Source organism: Camellia sinensis, chromosome 10, assembly GCF_055761805.1.
Source record: "Camellia sinensis isolate YWXY chromosome 10, ASM5576180v1, whole genome shotgun sequence".
NCBI classification, from domain to species: Eukaryota; Viridiplantae; Streptophyta; class Magnoliopsida; order Ericales; family Theaceae; genus Camellia; species Camellia sinensis.
In genome coordinates this window covers 3324050-3345501 of record NC_138970.1, presented here as the reverse complement: position 1 = coordinate 3345501, position 21452 = coordinate 3324050, and the positions used below count along the sequence as shown (strand labels likewise).

Genomic DNA, 21452 nt, shown 5'->3' with positions numbered 1-21452 from the left:
GTTCTAGTCTTTTCCATAATTCTGTCACGCCTTGTCACTTTTACACTTTAGTCAAAACCACAAGGTGTTTATGAGTACATTTGCTAACGTCAAGGGGATAATGTGAAAACGTGTGAAATCACAGGGGATAAAATGTAATTATCCCATCAATTAATGATTGATGAGGGCAAATAAGATAATTAGGCAACAATTTCTTCCCTTTCCTCTGTTCTCTTTCTTTGCCTGCTGTCTTCTCTCTCTTTCTCCTCCATTTGTTGAAAGGGTAGCAAATTAAACAGCTACCACAAATATTTTTTTTTTTTGGAGGGGGGGGGGGGTTGTCAACCTTTGTGGCCTTGACCAAACACTCAGATTCCATTCCTATCCTTCAGGTTGTGACTATAATTTTTTATTCACCAAAAAAAAAAAAAAAGGACTATAATTTTGCCCTAGGAAGGTGGTAATTAAGTGCATCTGCGCCAAACATGCCTAGGACCTTGTGGATGTCTTACCATAAGTAAAATAAATGCATCAGCTGTGAAAAAGACCATGAGCTGTCTTTTTTTTTTTTTTTTTTTTGGACTACAAATCTAAAATCTAAAATCTAAACACAAATTGATGAATCATACATTTTGATCCATGGATAGAGTTGTGTTGACAGTTTGTATATATAGATCCATGAGTAGTACCTTTGGCAACAAAACATTGATAATTCCATACATGTTTACACTAGTTTAGGCAAAACTTTTTTGCCCTCCCAACTTTTATGGAAAAAAGGGAAGAAAAAAAAAAAAAGTAAAAGAAACACTACTTTATTACATTTTCTTGCAGTGATTCACAGTGGCAGAGCTTCGTGCACTAGGCTGCCCTTTAATTCACAAGTTATCTTCAAAGTTTTGTCGCATTTTAGCTACACATCCCTCTCCCCTTCATAACATGCCTTCTTAGACCAGGAATGTGGATGTTTGAGATGTAATCTTTCCAATCTATGTTCCCTACATCAAATCCAAACTTTTTCCTCTCTTCTTCAGACATGCATTCCATCAATCTCTTGGTATTGCTGTTATCAAACCTGCACAGAAACAAGCATGATATAGAGTGTGTTTCAGGTAGGGTTTCAAATATCAGCCGACATATATAAAAATTTTGGACTTCTGAATCCAATATCAGCTGATACCGATACATATCTTGATGTTTAAAACCATAGTTCAAGTACCCAAATTTCAAGTGAGTAAGATCAGAAATGAGAAGGTGAAGGTATAAATTCCTTAAGACAAGATGGCTATAACTTTAGTCATGCTTAGAAGTATGCAATGTTGTGTGGTAGACTTTTTTTCTATAATCCCATAATTTTTTTGGGGAAACTGTTTCATTACAAACACAGAAACCATACACAGAAATACATATGAACAATGGAAGAATTAAATTAAGAAAAGCAAGATTATCATCTCACCTTCCACCATAAAAGGTGTATGGCTGATAAATATTAGCCAAATACTTTGCTTGCTCCACTGATTTCCTGCAAATATTTTCAAGCTTTTGGGACAGCTTCCCATTTGGAGTAGCAGTGGCCATGGCAGCTAGGCCGCTTCGCTGAATCGTGTCTCTCCAGAGGTGAGATGAGAAATCTTCCATGGAGTCGAAGAGCTTCATTGTTGGAACATGAATTGGCCTTCCCATTGAGTCAATGCATGGCTCAGATTTGAAGTGTTGATGGAGCAAATTGGCCAAGTCTTGAAAAACTAATGGGTTCACGACTGATGAAGCAATTTGGTAGACATTGCTTTCTGATTCTCCAGTTGCACCATGTTTTGCTATTGCTGCCAAAGTTGCATTCACAACCATGTCTGCTGGGACCTGTAACTAATCTTGTTTAGAGAGGATCAACTCTTCATGGAATGCTAACCAATTGTATTGAAATTTGAGTGAAAAGTTTCTTAGAAATAGGTGTAAATGTTAGAAAATGTACTAAAATCGATGAAAAGTGTTTCGTGTTTCTTTCCTTTTGGTCTATTTTTGTGCCTCAAGGGCACTTATTAGCAAGATCCCAGATGATGTCACGGTTATAATTTTGTAAGCCATGATTTTGCATTCTTAATATCAGATAAACAAGGACTAATCTTAACTAAATTTCTAGAAGTTATTTGAAACATAGCTTGTAGTATTGCTTGATACTCTCAATACTGCTACATCATGGCTGAAGCCGATTCATCTCTTGATACAGAATATTTTAGACCTTGTTTTTCATCTTCAGATACAGGTATTTAAACCTTGTTTGAAACATAACTTGTAGTGTCTTTTACCCTTGTTGTCATTGACAAAATATAAATTCCATGGTGTATTATACCAAGTAAAGCTTTTTTGCTTTGAAAAATATGTTCAACAAGAATATTACTTACTACATCAAGGACCCCATTTGGGTCTACCAGAAAGCCAGTGAGCTGCCCTTTCCCATAGTACAGAACAATTGGATCCATCATCCTGGAGAGAGAGGGAGGGAGGAATGAATAAGTTTATAGATATAGAAGAGAAGTGATAGCAGAATTTGATTAATGAGGTGATTTAATAGGACATAATTAATTAACATACCTATTTCCTTCCATCCATCCAGGGAAAGGTTCTCTGTAAGTGCTCTCAATGACACTTGGTCGAATTATGACTACGGGTATTTCTCCTCTCATACTATCAATCACCATTTCTCCCATTGCCTTTGTGAACACATAAGTATCTTGCCACCCATATTTCTTGGCCCTAATTGAAGTAAAATTAAACTAACTAAAGTAACACCGACCGTTTGGTACTTGAGAAAACAGAGAGAAATAACCACACACACACACACAAAATACTGAAATGAGGGCAAAAAAGAGAAACCATCACCTCTCCAAACCCAAATCCTTCATTTTTTGAGCCACTGCATTGTCAAGATCAAAAGTTTCCTTTGAATCCAAAACCAACTTCAGTTCATCTTCAACCCTCAGAGTAGGGGTTTCAAAGATGAGACTCTCTCTTGCTATGCTATCTCCTACGCAGAATGGCTTCTCCATGATTCTTCCTTGTCTTTGTCCATTAACATAAGCTGCAAGGTATGGACAAACACAGAAACCGCTCATTAAAGTGTTGAACTAAGCACACAGAAATCGGTCACAAACCCCCTGTGATTGTCCTATGTTTGATTCTGTGACTGGTTTTTGAGTTCCTAGCATTTATCTTCGTTAAAATGGCTAGTCATTCTCAAAGCAATATGTACTGCATTAGCATCTAAGTGTCATTATAATGTATTTTCTCTTGAAGTAGACTAATCTAAACTCAACTTTATCTACTTAATTACCTGTAGACACTTGCAGAAAGAGCTTAAGTTTCTTGCACTTCTTCGCAAAGCTCATAAGGCGACTAGGCCCTCTCGTGTTTATGTCAAGAGCAACATCATATCTGCAATTTCCCAAAAAAAAAAAAAAGAAAAACAGAGTTTTATAGCTAATTCATCCTATACATACTAATAACATGACAGTGAGAAAATTCACCTTTCATCAAAAGTGGTATTAGCTGCAGAATTGACAATTATATCAACTTCTTTTGAAATGGCATCAACTGTATATTCTTCCAAGCCAAGATTAGATTCACAAACATTTCCTAATACTGGAACCAACTTGCTCAACATGAAAGCTTGATAGGATTTTCCATAGCTTTGTTGCAGACACTTGAAGAGTTCAGCATCTATGATCTATATATGACACAATTATAGCATAAAATCAAAATTGTTTACTTATAAATATGCAGAATTTTAGAAACCGAAATTAACCATAAATGGAACTTACTTCATTTTTTAATCTTTGCATTGCAGCTTCCTTGCTTTTTGCTTTGATCAAGACAAAGATCTTACCCACATCAGGCTCTGTCCTTAGTATCTTCTCAATAAGAACTGAGTATTTATAAACAACCCAAAAATTTAAGGGGGAAACAAAGGATACAAAGTTTTAGATGGAGAAAACATCAAATAAAGATAGGAGCTTGTGTTTAAATAAGTATTTTGGAGCATGTGTTTGAAATAAGTATCAAAATACATATTGGTATTGGTGGAATATATGCACTGAATGTTCAATAGCTTGATACATATTAGCTGATATGATACGTAGCTACGGACATTTAAACATTTGGTTAGGAGTCACGCTTCTCTCTAGGATAGTTCAATCACTAATGGCCCTCACAAGCGTAAGTTTCTCTCACATGTGAGATTGTCAGAGATCATACAACCTAATGATCGGTGAGAAGCCAAACTTAAGTTGATAAATCTAAAATTTTTAAAAGTATATAACCAAAAAAAGATTTGCATTTTTTAAATTAAAAATATTTAACATAAATTTATAAAAATTTTCACTAAAAAAACAATGTTGGAAAAAAAATCCTTTTTAACCAAGCCCAAACATTAAAAACACATTACATACCCAAATCCTAATGCAACAAAAGGCTAAAGATTATGAGAAAATGTATACCTTTCGCCAAAAACCCAGTAGCACCAGTAATGAAAAAGCTCTTTCCTCTAAGAAACTTAACAATTCCAATTCCATCACTCATCTCCATCTCCACTAGAGATGTGGCTGCTGGTTCACAATAAGGCACCAAATCCTTCACTTCAATCTCTGTCTGTGGGCTTTTCCCATTGTTTGTTGACAATACCAAGTTCCCAGCATTCATTAAAGCCGTGCCATGCTCGACATTGCTCACCAACGCTGATCTCTCTGTCAAAACAGAAGATAATTTGCTTGATTTTATTGCTTTGCCAACGCTTTGGCAACACACCAAAATCTTCTTCTTCTTCTTAGCCTCCAACAAGCAGCGGTGATCAGGCTTATTGGAGAAATGTACAAGTTTCTGGGGTGTTCCTGAGAAAGATTTTAGAGAGAAAGCCTCCATCACTTTCCCAAGAAAGTTGATGAAAAGATTAGAAGAGAGAGAATCAAAGAAAAGTGAAAAACTTGAAAGGTGAAAATGGTTGGGTTGAAACCTTATCTAATCACTTCCTACACAAAAAGAGAGCAAAAGCAAGTTTACCAAACAAAGGTCTATAATAAGATATAGTTTTGGTTTAGTTTTAGAGAAACGGAAAGAGAGAGGAGTGAGAAGAGAAAGACAGGTGGGTTGAGGTTATAAGGGTAGAGGAGATGAGAGTTAGGAGAGAAGTGGCTCTCTTTTTGCCTCCCCTTTCACACTTCTCACCAATGACTAAGTTGGCGGGCTTTGAATATATTCTTGCTCATTTGATTATTTAAATCAAATCAACCATCTTTAATTGCCTAAGAAAATATATAAGAAGAAAGGGTGTGGGATTTTGGATAGAAAGAGAGCCCTTTGATTAATATAACAAGGGTTCATGTACGTGTCAAAAAAAAAAAAAAAAAAAAATCACGCTCTTTCACATGCTATAATTTTGGAGACATACATATTGATGACTATTTGAGAAAGAAAAATTATGAGTACACCTACTTAAATTACAAAACTGAACATAATTTTTTCATATTGTGATGGGTCCACCTTATATAAGAGGGTTGAATACAGTTATGTGATTAAATTCGGTGCATCAAGAGTTGTTGTAAAAATTTGATTATCATTGTCCTTGAATCCTCATTTGTGTAATCTATTGGGATTATTTCTTTTCAAAAAGTGATTAAACTCCTAATTGAGGTGAATGGCTAAAATACTATATATATATATGTTTGTGTGTGTGTTGCCAATCTCAAGTACATTGAAAACAAGTCAGTTATGAACATGTTTAAATATCAGTTATGTTGTTTCTTTTATTTAATTTTAACAGGTTTGATTTCAAAAATGAAGGTTCTTTTTTGGGTGAGTAAAATATGAAGGTTCTATTAATACCCTGCACATTAATTTGTAAAAAAAATAAAAATTATAAAAGAAGTTTGTTTACTATTTTTCATCACTATTAAGTTGGGGGGCAAGATCACTAAATAATTTCTTACATTTATCATACAAGAAAATGTTACACTTGTATGTATTGTACCCTCATTGATACAACCCAAGAAAAATATTAGGAAAGAAAAAAAAAATTGTAATATTAATGAAGAGTAGTAAGTAATTGTTTGGAAAAAAAAAAATCAGTCCGAAACAGACTACATGATTGCTCTCCATTAGGAGGCGATGAGACCCACTAAACCACTAGTCAATGCGAATTTGCTACATGGTTCACTTTCAGCTTAAATGTTGACCTATCAATCATTTTCATTAATAAAATAAAACCCTTTTTTAACACCAAATCGACCGCAAACATTATCATTCATGTGAAGGTGTTATCCAATCGAATGTGTCTTCATCAGGATAATCTTTTTGTACTTGTTCAGGTGGAATGAAGCAATCAACCGAGAGTCCAGGAACATTGAATGCTAGGTCGTCGATCTTCCAAGTCTCCTCCATCCGTGTGATTGCCGTGCCCGCTCTCAAATTGTCCCCAAATCTTGAGATGATCACACTTGATTGGCCAGAATGCGCGATCATCGTGCCCTCCACCATCCGATAGTCCTCGATTTTCGTGCCCATGGTGGTCTCCCAATAGGTAGGGTAGGTTCCGGGGGACTGGATTCTGGTGAGGTAAGAGTCCTCTAAATACACTAGCAGACCACTTCTTTGGCTGAAGTAACCAAACATGACATGCTTGATCATCTCTGCACTGTTGTCACTCCGATCGGCTAGGTCCGTCTGATCCGCGGACAATTTCAACACGAAGCAATCGACGCTCAAGATTCGTTTTTCGCCCACGTATTGTGCTAGGGAAAACACAGCCGATACAGCCACAGGATCTAGTCCCTGCATAAATAACAATATGTTTTTTACATAGAGGAAAATAATATCTGTCACATGAATTCTACTCCATTTTTTAACCTTCTAAGAAAGTGTGGTGAAAAAAATATTAAATCCATTGGGTAAAATATAACAACAGTCTTTAACATAACAATATGGCGAACTATACATTCAATTCTAGAAAATGTCTCATTTTTATAGATTTTTATGAAAGGGATCAACCTTCTTTTTTTTTATTGGAAGCACTATATAAATAATGTCAAATAGTTTTCCAAACTTATCTAAATAAAGTTTTAATAATTTTAATCCACACATTTTGAATTTAATTTACTTATTTTTAGTAGATAACATTACCACAGTCAAAAAGAGTGCCAACATGAACCTCCAGCACACTTGAAGAGCACTTGACGATCATATTGGGAAAGTTACCAGCCAGCACTCCCAAAAAAAGAAAAGAAAAAAAGATAAAAGATTAAAAAAATTAGTAAAAAGTGACTTTACAAAAAGGAATATTTCACCTCTGAGTTTGAATATTAGTGGTGGTAACTAGTGCAACTTGAGAAAGATGAAAAATTGTTCAAACTCAACTCGAATCGAATTAGAAGTTACCAAAGCCCAACTTTCAACCCGAAGTGGACACAAATTTGATTTTTTTTTTTTTATTTATAAAATCATCAGTATAACATCAAAGCAGATAATATATATATATATATATATGATTTACATGATGAGAGAAAGAAACATAGAGAAGAAAAATAAGAATCAAGTACTTGATGCGCCTCTACAATGATCTGTATTATTTTTGTACATAATAATACAGTGAATATAATCAAACGGTCTGAATTATTTTAATACTGCTAATAATTTATACTTATATTTTATATTTTGTATATATTTACAAATACAATTTGGGTTTTGCATTACTCGTGTTGCCCAACGTCCCTGGCTAATTCCTATCCAACCACATAAATTCAAATATGTTGTCCAAACCCCCAAAAAAAAAGCCTTTCCAAAATGCATCTCTAATGGTGGTGGTGGTACTAGTTACCTGTAGGGCACGCCGAAGAGGGCGAACACCGCCTTTGGCGGCGTGAGGGCCGAGCCAAGGGGTGTGGCGCCAAGCCAAGTTGCCATCACTGCCGGCTACAACCTTGTGCCCACCCACAACCAGCTCAATTAACCACTTATTAGGAACCATCTGCCACATCACGAAACACCCTTTTTGTGGAACCCCATTGGCTCCACCAGCTGAGCCATTCGAGCCAAGCTCATCGACCATGCCCATCGTCACTTTTCCGGTTGCATACATGTTCTTCACCGTTCCCTCTAGTTTCCGGCAACCCGTCGCCGCCGTGAAATGTTGGATTATGTATTGTGCTGACGATGAGACCTGGCAAACAGTCACTTTCAATTTATGTCTCTCTTTAAAGGTCTAGACTCTGGAGTTAATGTTGGTGTCTCAATGGCATCAAAATGACATTCAATGTGAAAAAGGTAAAGAAAATAAAGAGAAATGTTATAAGGGCATTCACATTGGAACATTGGAGCTGTTTGTGTACATATTAGTGTCAGTCTATAAATTTTAACTAGTGAAAGGTGTTATTTTCAGCTTTAAGAGCATCCTACGCTATCTTGCTATTGTTACAACATGGAGAATAGTGTTATCAGATGTTTGTCCGGAAGTCCGTCCGGTCCACCGTCAACAGTCAATTTTATTTTATTTTTTTATATTTTTTAAGAATTATTTGATTGATAACTCATTAATTTAATAAAAAAAAGAACAACACAATAAAAAAAATATTTTAATAAAATTAAGTTAGAATAGAGAGTTTGATAGAGTAGATATTAAAGAAATGACTAACTAAAATAATAAAATAAATTTTTAACTAAAATTTGATTAAAAATTTGAAAAAGCTAATACGAATACTGTAATGAAGCTGTTAAGGAGTTGGCTCACCTCAAAAAATAGTGTCCGATTTATTTTGATCGTCGCAATTAACAATGGTTCTAGCTATCAATGGAGGGAGAGAGAAAAGAGAAAGAGTGAGAGAGTAAAGTGGCGGTGGACCCACCCAGTGCAGTGACTGGACGGATGATAAGAGAGAGAGGGGAAAGGAGAGGAGAGGATAGAGAAAGTGAGAGTAATAAGAAAAAGTTATCGGGCTTTGTTTTTGGGAGAGTTGTTTTGAAAAAAAATTTGGGGAGAGAGTTTAGAAATTTTTTTGGTTTGTTTGGTTGTATATTTTGGGAGAGTTGTTTTTTTGAGAGCTTGGGATGATTTGATATTTTGGGAGAATTTGAGTAGATGTGTGTGAGAGAAAAAGTGATTGAGAATGAGAGAGGAGAGAGAAAAAATGATTGATTGATGTGTAAAAGAGAGAGTGATTTTGGAAATTTTTTGAAAAAAATTCAAACCAAACAATTTTTTAGAATTTTTTTTCTAAAACTCATCTCCCAAATGCAAACCAAACATACCCATCAATGTTTGTCCTTTTTTTATTATCATCCTTTTATTTATATATTATTTAACATATTCCTTAATAAATATCACCATTTATTTTTTAAAATTAACAAATTCTTAAAACACTTTAACATATACTTTTGAATTTTATTTTTATCATTTTTTTATCATATAACACACTTTAATAAATAATTTTAACTATTCCATTGTGTGGATGCTCTAAGTTACTATTTTGTATCACTCGTCCACATTTATCATTGGTTTCTTTATTTGAAAATAATTAGTGATACAATAATATCTCGTTATTTAACCACTGATAAAATAATAATAAAACTGACGATATATAAAAATTCTCGGGAAAAAAAAAAAATTAAGGCCAAATTATTGAGGGACTCCTTTCATCACGGCGAAAAAACTAGGGGTGCAACTCGGACGGGTTCGGTTGGGTTGGGGGTCTGCCTAAGCCCGATCCGAATTGTATTTGGCACTGCCCAAGCCCGGCCCAAGCTTTGTATTTTGAACTCGGGTTGCCCGAATTGCCCGAGTTCAGAAACCTGTAGGTAGATCTAAGGGTAGACATAAAAGATGCTAATCTAATGGTAGAAAACTAACAAAAAAAAAATAAAAAATAAAAATTAAGACTAACTTTTTTACTTAATTTATATATATTACATAATTTATTAAATTATATATATATTATATATTATATATTATATAATATATTAAATTGAATTCGGGTTCGGGTTGCTCGGGTTGGCCATTGGTTCTGCCCAAGTCTGGCCCGAATTGCAATTCGGGCATCAAAAATCTGCCCAAGCCCGTCCAGATTACAAGATATAGTTGCCCAAACCCTAAAAAAACTCGGGCTAGACTCGGATTGCTCGGGTTGAGCCCGCCCGAGTTGCACCCCTAGAAAAAACCGTCATGTCCAAAAAAGTAATATGCTACTATTTATCACCCTCTTACTTTTTTACCAAGAAAAATACAAAAAATGCAAAAATACTTTTTTTTTTGGTTGTTATTGTCGGCTACTGGTAACATGTATGCATCAAAGCTACAAAAAGTCCCCAAATGTGATCACTTCTTCAATCAATTACAACTTGTGACATCAATATTTAGGGCTATTTTGGGAACTTGGCTAAAAATCACTTTTTTTGGTTAGTAGCAAAAGCCAAAAGTTGATTTTTTTTACTTTTTTTTCATTTGGCAAGTTGGTTTTTAGCCAACGGTGAAATTACAATTTTACCCCTCATGGGTCACAATGTGTTACATAGGTTTAGTTGTAAATATTTTAAATAAATGGGGGTAGTTTAGTCATTTTATTATGATTTGACATCATAAACAAATATTAATCAAAAAAGTCAAAAGTCACTTTTTACCAACTTCTCAAATCATTTGTCTAAAAAAGCCAAAAGTTTGGTTAAAAGTCAAAAAGTCACTTTTTACCATCTTCCCAAAACAACCCTTATTTGTTGGTTCATGAAACTTTCTTCTAAATTTCACATTTTGTGTGGCAATGGATTAGTATATATTTACATTATGGAGTTAGGGAAGAGCCTCCGGCAATATGCATCTACTATAAATTGACGTAATTTTACTATAAATTTTATAATATCAATTATTAAATGTATAATCTCGTTACAAATTAACGTAAAAAAATAATTAAAATTTTACAATTCATGTTACAAAAATTTATGATTTTATTACGATATTTTTTTTTTACGCCAATTTATAATGATGTTATGTATTTTGTAATTAATACTATAAAATTTCATGATAAAATTATATTAATTTATAATAGAATATATATGATAAAAGGGTGGTTTCTCTCAAGGAGTGTGGTATACGTTGGACTTGATCCAAATTATCCATTTTGAAAGGTAAATTCATTCACTCAAAAATTTAAATCCATCGAATATCAGCCACATTATTAGATCATATTTATATTATAAAAAATAAATATTGTATACTCTAAATTATACTTGTCATTTATTTGTTAAAGACAAATTATAATTTGATCCTATCACTATTGATATTTAATTAATTTATTTTTTACATAGAAAATCTTCTCAATGTATCCTAAAAAATAAGAATAAAGCTTCGGATCCCAGTTGGGGGTGCTGGTCCCCTTTCCATTGGTCCAAAAAAAAAATGTTTTCTTTTTTTTTAAACAATGGCAGGCCAACACGTGGCGGAGGAGGGTTCACTGCAGGTCTGTAGCATCGCTGAAAAAATAATAATCTAAATTACTAAAAAAACCCAGAATAGGCTCCCAATCCCCAACCCCCAACCAAACCATTCAGTCATCAAACTGAAGAGAAGCGTGATCCATGGAGTTATTACCAAACAGAACTATTTCAATGACGCAATTATTTTATAAAATCATGTTTTTGGCTTTGACAAGTTTTGAAGTATCAGAATACAAAAAAATGAAACGTCTGGAACACTCAACTTGGCAACAAACTTATTTATTAATTTATTTTTATTACATCACCTCTATTTTTTAAAAATATATTTTTTATGAAAAATTTAAATAATCAAAAAATTAAAACATATCCAAACATTCTACGAATAATAGGGGGGAGCAAAGTGGAAAGAAAAGAAAAGGCAGGAGAGCAAGCGCAAAAAGAGAAACAGAACATAAAAGCTAGAAACCAGTATTTTGTACTGTAATTTCTTTATCTTTTCCTAATTATAATTTTAAAGTTGTAAACTTTACACTCAAGAATATTAATATGTAACCTCAAAAATAACAAGAAAGCAAAGATTTTTAGAAACCCAGTTCTAAATCAAATGATTTTCAAAAAATTAGGAGGTAATCTTAATATATATTTTATAAATATCATAACACATTATATACATATACAAATTGAAAATGATCGAAAAACCCACAAAACCTCTTGATGAATTGATTGATGATGATAAATGAAATGAGAGAGAAGAGTAGTGAGTTAGTTATGACTTACTTGGGAGATGGGTTGTTTGGGATGGAGAGAGACAGGGAAGAGAGGGCAAGCAAGAACGCTTAAGAGGATCTTGAGATGAGATTTTTTGTGGAAGAGAGAGAGAGAGAGGTGGTTCTTGAGCCATCCTCTCCATGTTTGGGCTTTCTTTGAGCAGTTTGTAGTGGTGGTGTTGCTGCTGCTATTAATGTCGTCCTCATCGTTGATGGGTTCTTCTGACAATGGAGCTAGTCGACTCATCATCATTTCATCTAATCCTCTCTTCTCTTTCCTTCTCTTCTTCCGGGTATAGAGAGAGAAAGAGAGAGAGAGACTTGTGGATGCAGCAGAAGAGAAAGTAGACGAAGACTGCTTCAAAAGAACAGAGCAGAGAGAGGAATTGCTTACTTTTGTGCACGTGCAGATCAGCCGCGTGTTTGCCACTCAATATGGTTGGGTTGGCCCCACTTTTACTCTTTTTTTTTTTGTTTTAAAATTTTAATTTTACCAATATTTTAACAAAAAAATATTTTTAACCCTCTTCAATGGAAAAAAGGAAACTACACTACACATAACTTATTAGCTATTTTGAACGATCTAATTCAAACTATGATATGACTTATACAGTGAGAAAATGAGTAAAACAAGAATCGAGCTGGTTTGAGAATAGATTATTTTAATAAATTTTTAATTTTTTATAAAAATTATGTAAAAAAATAAAAAGAGTGATTTGAAAATTTATAGTGATTTTTTGGGTAAAATAATTACTTTTCAAACGGGGCCTCAATCAATGAAAAAACTCACATTGCAAAAATAGACTAAAGCCTCGTTTGGAATCATGTTTTTTTATTAATTTTTTGATTAAAATATGATGTAAAAAAAATAATATGTTTAGGATGATTTTTTTAATTTTTTACGAAAAAATATGCAAAAAGTAGAGAGAAAATAAAATTTTTGACTTTTTGGTATAGGTTGTTGATTTTTTGATTTTTTTACTGACTTTTTGGCTTTTAGCTTTTAGGCTAAAAAGTGATGTTGATAAACGAGACATTTTTGAAATTTATTTAAAATACAGATTACCTCCCGTGGTTTAAAAAGATATTTTCTTGTTAGAATTTTTTATTTAACAAAATCAACTGAAAAAATAAAATTTTTAATTAATAATAAAATTACTTGAATTATTAATTAAAATAAAATTTTAACATTATTAAAAATTGTTAATTCGTTGATGATTTATTAATAAAATGGACCATTTATTATAAAATTAGAAATCTTAAGGGGCGAGATGTAATTTCTAAAACCATAGAGGTAATTTATATTTTAAGTAAATCTAAGAGGGTGTGTTTGCAATTTATCCAAAAGATAATGTTATTATTACACTCTATATTTATTTTTATTTTTTTAAAAAAAAAATTGGTAATAAATGAGCTTACTCATAATGTTATTCCTTCAGTAAGTCCCACACTTACCCTGTAAAGAAAATGATTAGCTTCACTAAATTTAAACAAGCAATGGACCCCCTTTGCCCATGCCATCCATCAACAACTTCCAATTCCAATTTGAAAAGTGGTTTTTTTTTCTTTTTATTGGGGTGAGGAATTAGTGAAATATTGGTGAAATATTTCAAGTATTCTTTAGATTTTTTTTTTCCATCATATTGGTGAAATATTTCAAGTATTCTTTAGATTTTTTAACCAATATATTTATAAGCTACAAAAAAAGAACTACAGATTGGAAAGTGGAAAAAGAGACATAAAGAAATTGTTATGCTAACTTTTTATCTAAAGAAGATATAAAATGAAAAACTTCAGAGGAGGTGTAATGATAGCTGTGGTTTCAATCCTTGCCTATATAATCAATGCCAAGTTTGATGACTCGGTCGCTTGCTCTATTTCTACGTTTTTCATCCATTTATTTTACAGGTCACTCACTCACACCTAGGGGTGTGCATAATACCGCCGAAATTGTCAAAACCGCACCGAACCGCACCGCCAAGGTAAATTCATTATTATTTGTCAATCGAACCGCCGGTTTTTGGTAAGAAAAATGGCAAATTCTAGTGACATTTTTATCAATCCGCCGGTTTCTATTTTTCTTCCAAACCGCACCGACCCGCACCGCTATTAAATCATGTTTTATAGGATTCTAAAAATTCTTTTTTACTTAAGTTTGCTTATTGTTCTATACCTTAGAATATAGTATTACATTAATGCTCGAAGGGAATTTTATGTATTGTATTTGATCATTGCAGCTTCCACAGATACTTGTAATGAACTGATAGCATAGTCGTTGATATTATCATGTTGTTGCTACACTTGCTGCATCAGAAGAAAGCTTCGCAAGATGCTTAACATCACGATGTCTCTCGTTTTTTTTACTCTTTGATTTAAGTTTTGTAATTTGAATTATATTTTTTATAAACCGCCAATCCGCCCGAACCGCCAAGGCAAATCCGCCATTATTTGCCAACCGAACCGCCGGTTTTTGATAAGAAAAATGACAAATTCTAGTGACACTTTTATCAATCCGCCACCCGCCATACGGTTTCTATTTTTCTCTCAAACCGCACCGACCCGCACCGCGCACACCCCTACTCACACCCTTTCCTCTTTCAGGTTACAAATTGGAGTGTTTTGAGAAATAAGTAAAAAGTAAGTTTTTTGAGTTTTTAACTTTTTTGATAGTTTTTTTTTTTTTTTGACAAAAAAGCTAGTTTTTTTTACTAAAAAAATTTAAACTTTTTTAACTTGTTAAAAGACCCAAAATCCAAAAGTTAATTGAAAATGTATTTGGTTATGATTCAAATTAAAGTTCTACATTCCTTGTAAAAGGTTTAAGAATTCACAAAGATTAAACAAATACATAACTTCTTTTCTTTTATATAATTAAAAAAAAAAGTTACAATATTTAGTATTAATAACACTATATTCATTCTTGATGACATTCACAATCAACCAACATGTCATCACTACATATTGTGCTTTATTTATTTATAGACAAATTTTATTAACGGTCCTTATAGTTTGAGTCTTGTGTTATTTTGATCTCTAAATTTTTAATTGTGACACATTTAATCTTAAATTTTAAATCTTGTTCCAAATAAGGACAATTGAAGATATCATTATTCAATTTCAAGGGTAGAATCGTCAATTTGATAAAATATAAACTAATTTGATAAAAATAAATGTCAAAAAAATATTTTTGAATTTTTAAAAATTATTTCTACCCACTAAAGATAAAATTATATAAAATTGATAAATCTTTTAGATATTTATTTTTTTTATTTACTAAATTAATTTTAATTATGTGTAATGGGTGGTTGTTTTATTTTCATTTATTTTTCCAAAAGTCAAATGGTGATAACTTTAATATCTTTATTAAATCAATCCATTAAATCAAAAAAATTTAAAATTAAAAACATTTCATATATTAAATATGTCGATTACACATTAAAAGCCAACAACCACTCATTACATGATCATCATCCAAACACATAATACAAATTAATTTGATAAATAAATAAATAAATTTATATAAAATTTATCAATTTTATACAATTTTATCTTTGGTGGGAAAAAAATATTTTTAAAAATTTAAAAATAGTTTTTTGACATTTATTTTTGTCAAATTAGTTTATATTTTATCGAATTGACGACTTTGTCCTTAAAATTGAGTAATAGTATTTTCAATTGTCCTTATTTGAAACAAGATTCAAAATTTAAAATTAAATGTGTCATAATTAAAAAATTAAGAATTAAAATAATATAAGTTCCAAACTATAAGAAGTATCAGTACAATTCGACTAAGTATTTATTTATTTATTTATTTTATGTATGTTTTGGCATTGTTGAATCCTAAAAATCCCCAAAGACGTTAGTGGGTGCTTTAAAGTTGCAAGCATTTGTAATTATGAGTCAAGGTTCTAAACTTACTTTCTAATTACTTTTTTTTTTTTTCAAATAAAAGAATTGTGAAAGGTATAGGAATCCACAAAGGTCCTCAACGGGGTGGGCCTTTTGTGAGAGAAATTAATACAAAACAATGTCTAACATATTTTCCTCAAACTCTAATCATCATGCATAGAATGAAAAAAAAAGGGAAGAAATTATTAAATAATAAAGGACCTTTAATTATAAATATGAATATTGGTATCTTCTTTGGCACATAATTTATTAGATGACTTCAATAAAAACCAAAAATAAAAAAAATAAAAAAACAGTTAAAAAGGGAGGGCCAAATTTTATGAAAATATATTCTTGGAAAAAAAAGAAAAAAAAGAAAAAGAAAAGGCCAAACTTTTAAGGGTTTTTTTTCCTTTTTTTTTTATTTTTTAATAGATAGAACTGGAGGGGGCTTTAAAGGGAGGCAATGTAGGCAATGTGTCTACGTCTTTCCTATTTGTAATTATGGCCTTTCTGGTAAGTTTGGTACGCAACCTATCCACTACATTTGATTTGGTCACCAATGTTTTAGGCACAAGCCTTCAATGCAAAAACAACCACATATGTTCCATTTTGTAATTGAAATTTAAGCCTCGTTTGGGAACAGATTTTTTTAATAATTTTTTCATTTTTTGGCTAAAATGTAATGTAAAAAAAATTAGTATATTTAGAATGATTTTTTAATTTTTTACAAAAAGATGTGCAAAAAGTAGAGAGAAAATGAAATCTTTGATTTTTTAGTATAGATTATTGACTTTTTAATTTTTTTAGTGACTTTTTAACTTTTTGGTTAAAAAAGTCACCTGCCAAACGAGGCCTGAGATGCACAAATGCTTCAAAATAATCTATGTAGTCATTGGCCAAAGACTCGTAGCTCACCTTAAAAGGAATTGATTGTGATTTTAAACCTGCTCTTTTCATGACCTCTCTTAACTGAGACAAGAGATTCACTATTTGAAATAGAAATTCATTTATACATACTAAGATTATGTCATATTTAAAATTTATTATTATTTTTTGACTCATTTCAATCTAAATCCACTTGACCCATCAAGCTATTATTTGACTCAAGCTTGTATCCTCAATGGGGCGGGGTGGAGTGAGACCGTCTGAATAAGGCATGAATAGGCCTGTGTGTTAAAATCCACCCCATCAGCCCATGAAAAGCTACTCATCAATCTGTGACCCTAGTCAAAAATAAAAAATTTTAAAAAATCTAAAAATAGACTTGAATCTTAACCCGTTAACTCATCTAAGCTAAAATTATTGAATAAAACTTGAGTCTAAAATTTTAATCCTTGCAAGAGGCAAAGCCCTCAAAACAAATTCGTGGACACAACCTCGCCTAACATAATCTGATGCCAACCTTTATATACAATAGCGTAAGTAATAAATATATTTTTTTAAAATTAACAAGGAAATAAACTTATAATTTTGGATAAATTATTGGAATTCTTTTCAACATCATCTTTGATGGGCGTAGGTGTAAATATGTAAAGCACAATGACATTAACAATCTCATCAAATTAGTCCACGTCTCAATTGTGGATTAGCCAGCCATTGAATTGGGGAGAGTCAAAGAGGGGGGGGGGGGGATTTTCAATTAAGCCAACGGTTGAGATGGTACAGGGATCATTAAGCTGAGCATTTCAACAATTGATCGACGACGACGACGACGACGATGGGAAAGTAGCTGGAATCTAATGGATGGTTGCTGTGGGAACCTTAAATGTCTGTACCCCATTTGAGTTTTTCAGACAAGCCGTTGAACCCATTTATTGATTCATTTAGAAACATAGGATATATGAGACCCAGAAGCATAGCCCACAAAAACCCCCTATCAAATTAATTAATTAGATTAATGTTAAGGGACACATAATTCATAGAGCATATGTTAAGAAAATTTTAAAAATTTAATTTATAGTCCAGATTTATTGAAAATGTGAATTTTATAATACTATTATTAAAATTTGAATCACACGTTATTTTTCTAAATATATTATTTGTACATCATGCATAACTTTAGTGCATTAATTAAAACAATCTTGTAAAAATGTGAGCATATAATAATAATGGAAAATGTTTGGAACCCTCACAAAAAAGGACCGCCATGACCCCCAATGATATATTGATCATTAATGTGTTTGAATTTTTTTTAGGAGTTGTGTCTGACAGTGACATGAATGGTTCAGATCATTTTAAGAATTGTAAAGGTTATGTTTTGTGAGAGTCTCTATCATTACTGAATAATGATGTAGACACCAACAACTCAGTCTTCTAATTAATGGCATTAGACTTACTGAACCGCTATTAACTATGAGGGGGAGGTCTTATTCATAATTCTTTGTATTTTTAAGAGACTCCGTAACTTTAGATTCCGATATCTAGTTTGGTTAGTAACGAAACTAATAGAGTCACATTAGTCTCACTCTGACAAAATAAACTCTATACGCATTCACCTTCCAACCATGTGTATGAAATAAATCTCAGCACATCACCACCAGAAAGAATTGTTTAAAGTATCTAAGTTTATAATTCATTTCAAAAATCCTTGGCAACTAGGTAGGAATTGAAGGTAAGAATTTAGGCAGACGGTTGGTGTCACATTTAAATCATCCAGAATGAAAATGACACGTGACGAGTAAAAAGTATTTAGATATCGAAAAGTCTCACCTTCAAAAGTGTTCACATAAGCTAAGAATGCAAATCTTCAACCGACAAGTCTGATAAACAGAATGCAAGAGGCACTCGGAAAATGAGTTAATAAAGAGCAATTGCTAATAGTTAAACACACAAAAAAAAGATTATGGCTCTTAAAAATAGCAAGAAAGAAGGAGATCATTGTGAAAGTAAACGGCTTAACTGCTCCGAAGGCGCCATCCACTAAATCCAGACTCCGTGTCTTTGTCAATTTCATTTATCTTTAAATTTCTGCACTTTACTTTTACGCACTGCACGTACATTTCGTAAGAGTAAATTAGCCTTGTAATTCCAGAACTCGGTCGATTTGAAAGTTTTGAAATTACCCTTATTGAAGGTAACATTTTGTAATTGTTTATTCAGTTATTTAATTGTAATTTCTACCTAGTCTCTCCCTTCTATTCTGTTACAAATTTAAGTTAAAGTTTTGATTCATCTTTTCAACATAACATAGTAAAATCTTCTTCATTGAGATTCAAAAAACCTTAATACAATCGTTTGATAAAAATTGACATTAATTATCTATAAAACTTTTTAGATTTTTTATTGACATATTTTAATTATATTTCTAACCTTTGAAGTGTCAAAAATAAACAGAGACTCAACAGATTGATTCACAGTGTTATTTTGAGAGTTGGTAAAAAGTTGACTTTTTGACTTTTTTTGACAAAAGCTAGGTTCTTTTGGGTAAAAAAGCTAACTTTTTTTAACTAAAAAAGCAAAAAATTAATTTTTTTAGCCTCTTCCCAAAGTGCCCATACTCCTAAGAGTGAAACGGTCAGCTTGCTTGGTTGTGTTTTTTCAAAAATACTTTTCAAAAAATTCTACTTTCTTGTTTTTCGTGTTTTTTTGTTTTTATTGAATTTTTTTAATATTTTAAGCAATTTTTTTTACTTTTTAAACATACCTAACATAAATATACCTAAAAAGTAAAAAATTTGTGAAAAAACCTTTTAAAAATTCACTAAATACCAAAAATACAAAAAAAAAAATGAGAATTCAATACATTTTTTATATTTTTATGTATTTATTAAATTTTTAAAATATTTTTTTACAAATTTTTTACTTTTTGGATACATCTAAGTAAGGTGCATCTAAAAAAGTAAAAAAAATATTTAAAATTTAAAAAATATTTACTAAAAACAAAAAAATACAAAAACTAAATAATTGAATTTTCAAAAAATTTAATTTAAAAAATTCAAACAAAACAAACTGAATCCTTCTCTTGTGAGAAGGGAGTCATAGTGCCAAACGGTTTTTTTTTTTTTTTTTTTTATACAAAAAAAATATAAATAAAAGCGGCGATTCCAACAAATGGGAAGGCATTTTGGGCCCGGAAAAAGTTGGGTTTGAAGGGATGGAAAGAGAGCAGTTAAAAAAACAGAGAAAAAAAAGAAGTGATGGAAAGAGACCATTAGGCTCCATTTTGTGCTTTGGGCTTTTATTTGTTTATCAAGCTCTGCTTTTTCTGGTGCATTTCCTATTCCCACTTTATTGGGGTGTATGTATACAAGTCAACTATTCAATTGTCTCTAAACATCATACGATATGTGATGTTTTCAATCAATTATGTAATTAAAAATAAAAATTCATTTTTGTTAAGTAATTAAAAAATAAGAAATAACTCAATATATTTTGAGTTTTTTTACTTGTCAAAAATATCAACATAGACAATGTCATATAATACATTGAGTTCAGATTTATCTAATAATTTTTTTTAATTGTTGATAATTCAAAAATACAAGTGACATAACCCAAGACAATATTGTTAAAGACATGAGCACATAGGACACGTTCGATTATCTTACTAATGGTGAGACTGATAGCGAGAAAGATGTAGAATCCATCAAATTGTTAATTTGGTATTTAATTGTGGAATAACGATGTAAATTCCACCAGATAGTCCAATTCTTTATTCCATCTAATCCTATACTATAACTTATCTCCTACAATCACATCTAATCCCATCAAAAATAATCTAACAATCAAACGTGGCCATAGAGACTTATTTGATGGACTTTTTCCAAATTAAAAGTTGATAATCAAAAAGTAAAAACTAAAAATATTCCTCTTAAAGCTTTAGAATAATTAATTTTTATTTTTAATTTATTTAAACTATTTTTATCTTATAATATAATATAAGCAAAAATTACACAAAATATAAGCTAACTCCAATAAATAACATCAAATATGATAAGCAACTTACAAAATTACTTCATATATTATTAAGAGGATAAGCCAAGACTAAAAAGGGTGCTTTGGGAATAACATTTTTTTATTTGTTTTCGTCTTTAGTAAAAAAAATTTAAAAGTTTACAAAAAAAATTTAGGTTTTTAGATTCAGCTCGATAAAACAAACTTCAAAATTATAATTTTTTTAAAAAAAATTTGGAGAAGACAAAAAATAAGTCAAAATAAACAATTTGTTTTATGTTTATTTTTGTCTTTAGTAAAAAAAAAAAAATTTTTTGAAAACTTTCAAAGGAAATATACTTTTTAGATTCGTTTCGACAAGACGGACTAAAAACATTAAATAAAAAATTGACATAATTTTTAGGAAAAATAAAAAAAAAATTCGGGTTGCCAAAATGGGCCAAAGTCGTCCCATGTCCACCCCTA

General features: G+C 31.5%; 2 protein-coding genes across 2 annotated transcripts; both read right to left on the bottom strand.

Annotated features, from left to right (window-relative positions):
- Nucleotides 1–597: 597 nt before the first annotated feature.
- Nucleotides 598–5177, bottom strand: MS2 (Jojoba acyl CoA reductase-related male sterility protein). The gene is made up of 9 exons (XM_028251570.2): nucleotides 4470–5177; nucleotides 3795–3898; nucleotides 3501–3700; nucleotides 3308–3408; nucleotides 2857–3055; nucleotides 2569–2730; nucleotides 2379–2460; nucleotides 1433–1836; nucleotides 598–1051 (listed from the first exon to the last, which is right to left on the bottom strand). The coding sequence occupies exons 1-9, from the start codon at nucleotides 4888–4890 to the stop codon at nucleotides 886–888; spliced, it is 1839 nt and encodes a 612-aa protein (XP_028107371.2). The 5' UTR covers nucleotides 4891–5177; the 3' UTR covers nucleotides 598–885.
- An 845-nt stretch (nucleotides 5178–6022) lies between these two features.
- On the bottom strand, nucleotides 6023–12977 carry LOC114306400 (lipase (DUF620)). The gene is made up of 3 exons (XM_028251634.2): nucleotides 12217–12977; nucleotides 7838–8179; nucleotides 6023–6795 (listed from the first exon to the last, which is right to left on the bottom strand). The coding sequence occupies exons 1-3, from the start codon at nucleotides 12457–12459 to the stop codon at nucleotides 6265–6267; spliced, it is 1116 nt and encodes a 371-aa protein (XP_028107435.1). The 5' UTR covers nucleotides 12460–12977; the 3' UTR covers nucleotides 6023–6264.
- Nucleotides 12978–21452: the final 8475 nt, after the last annotated feature.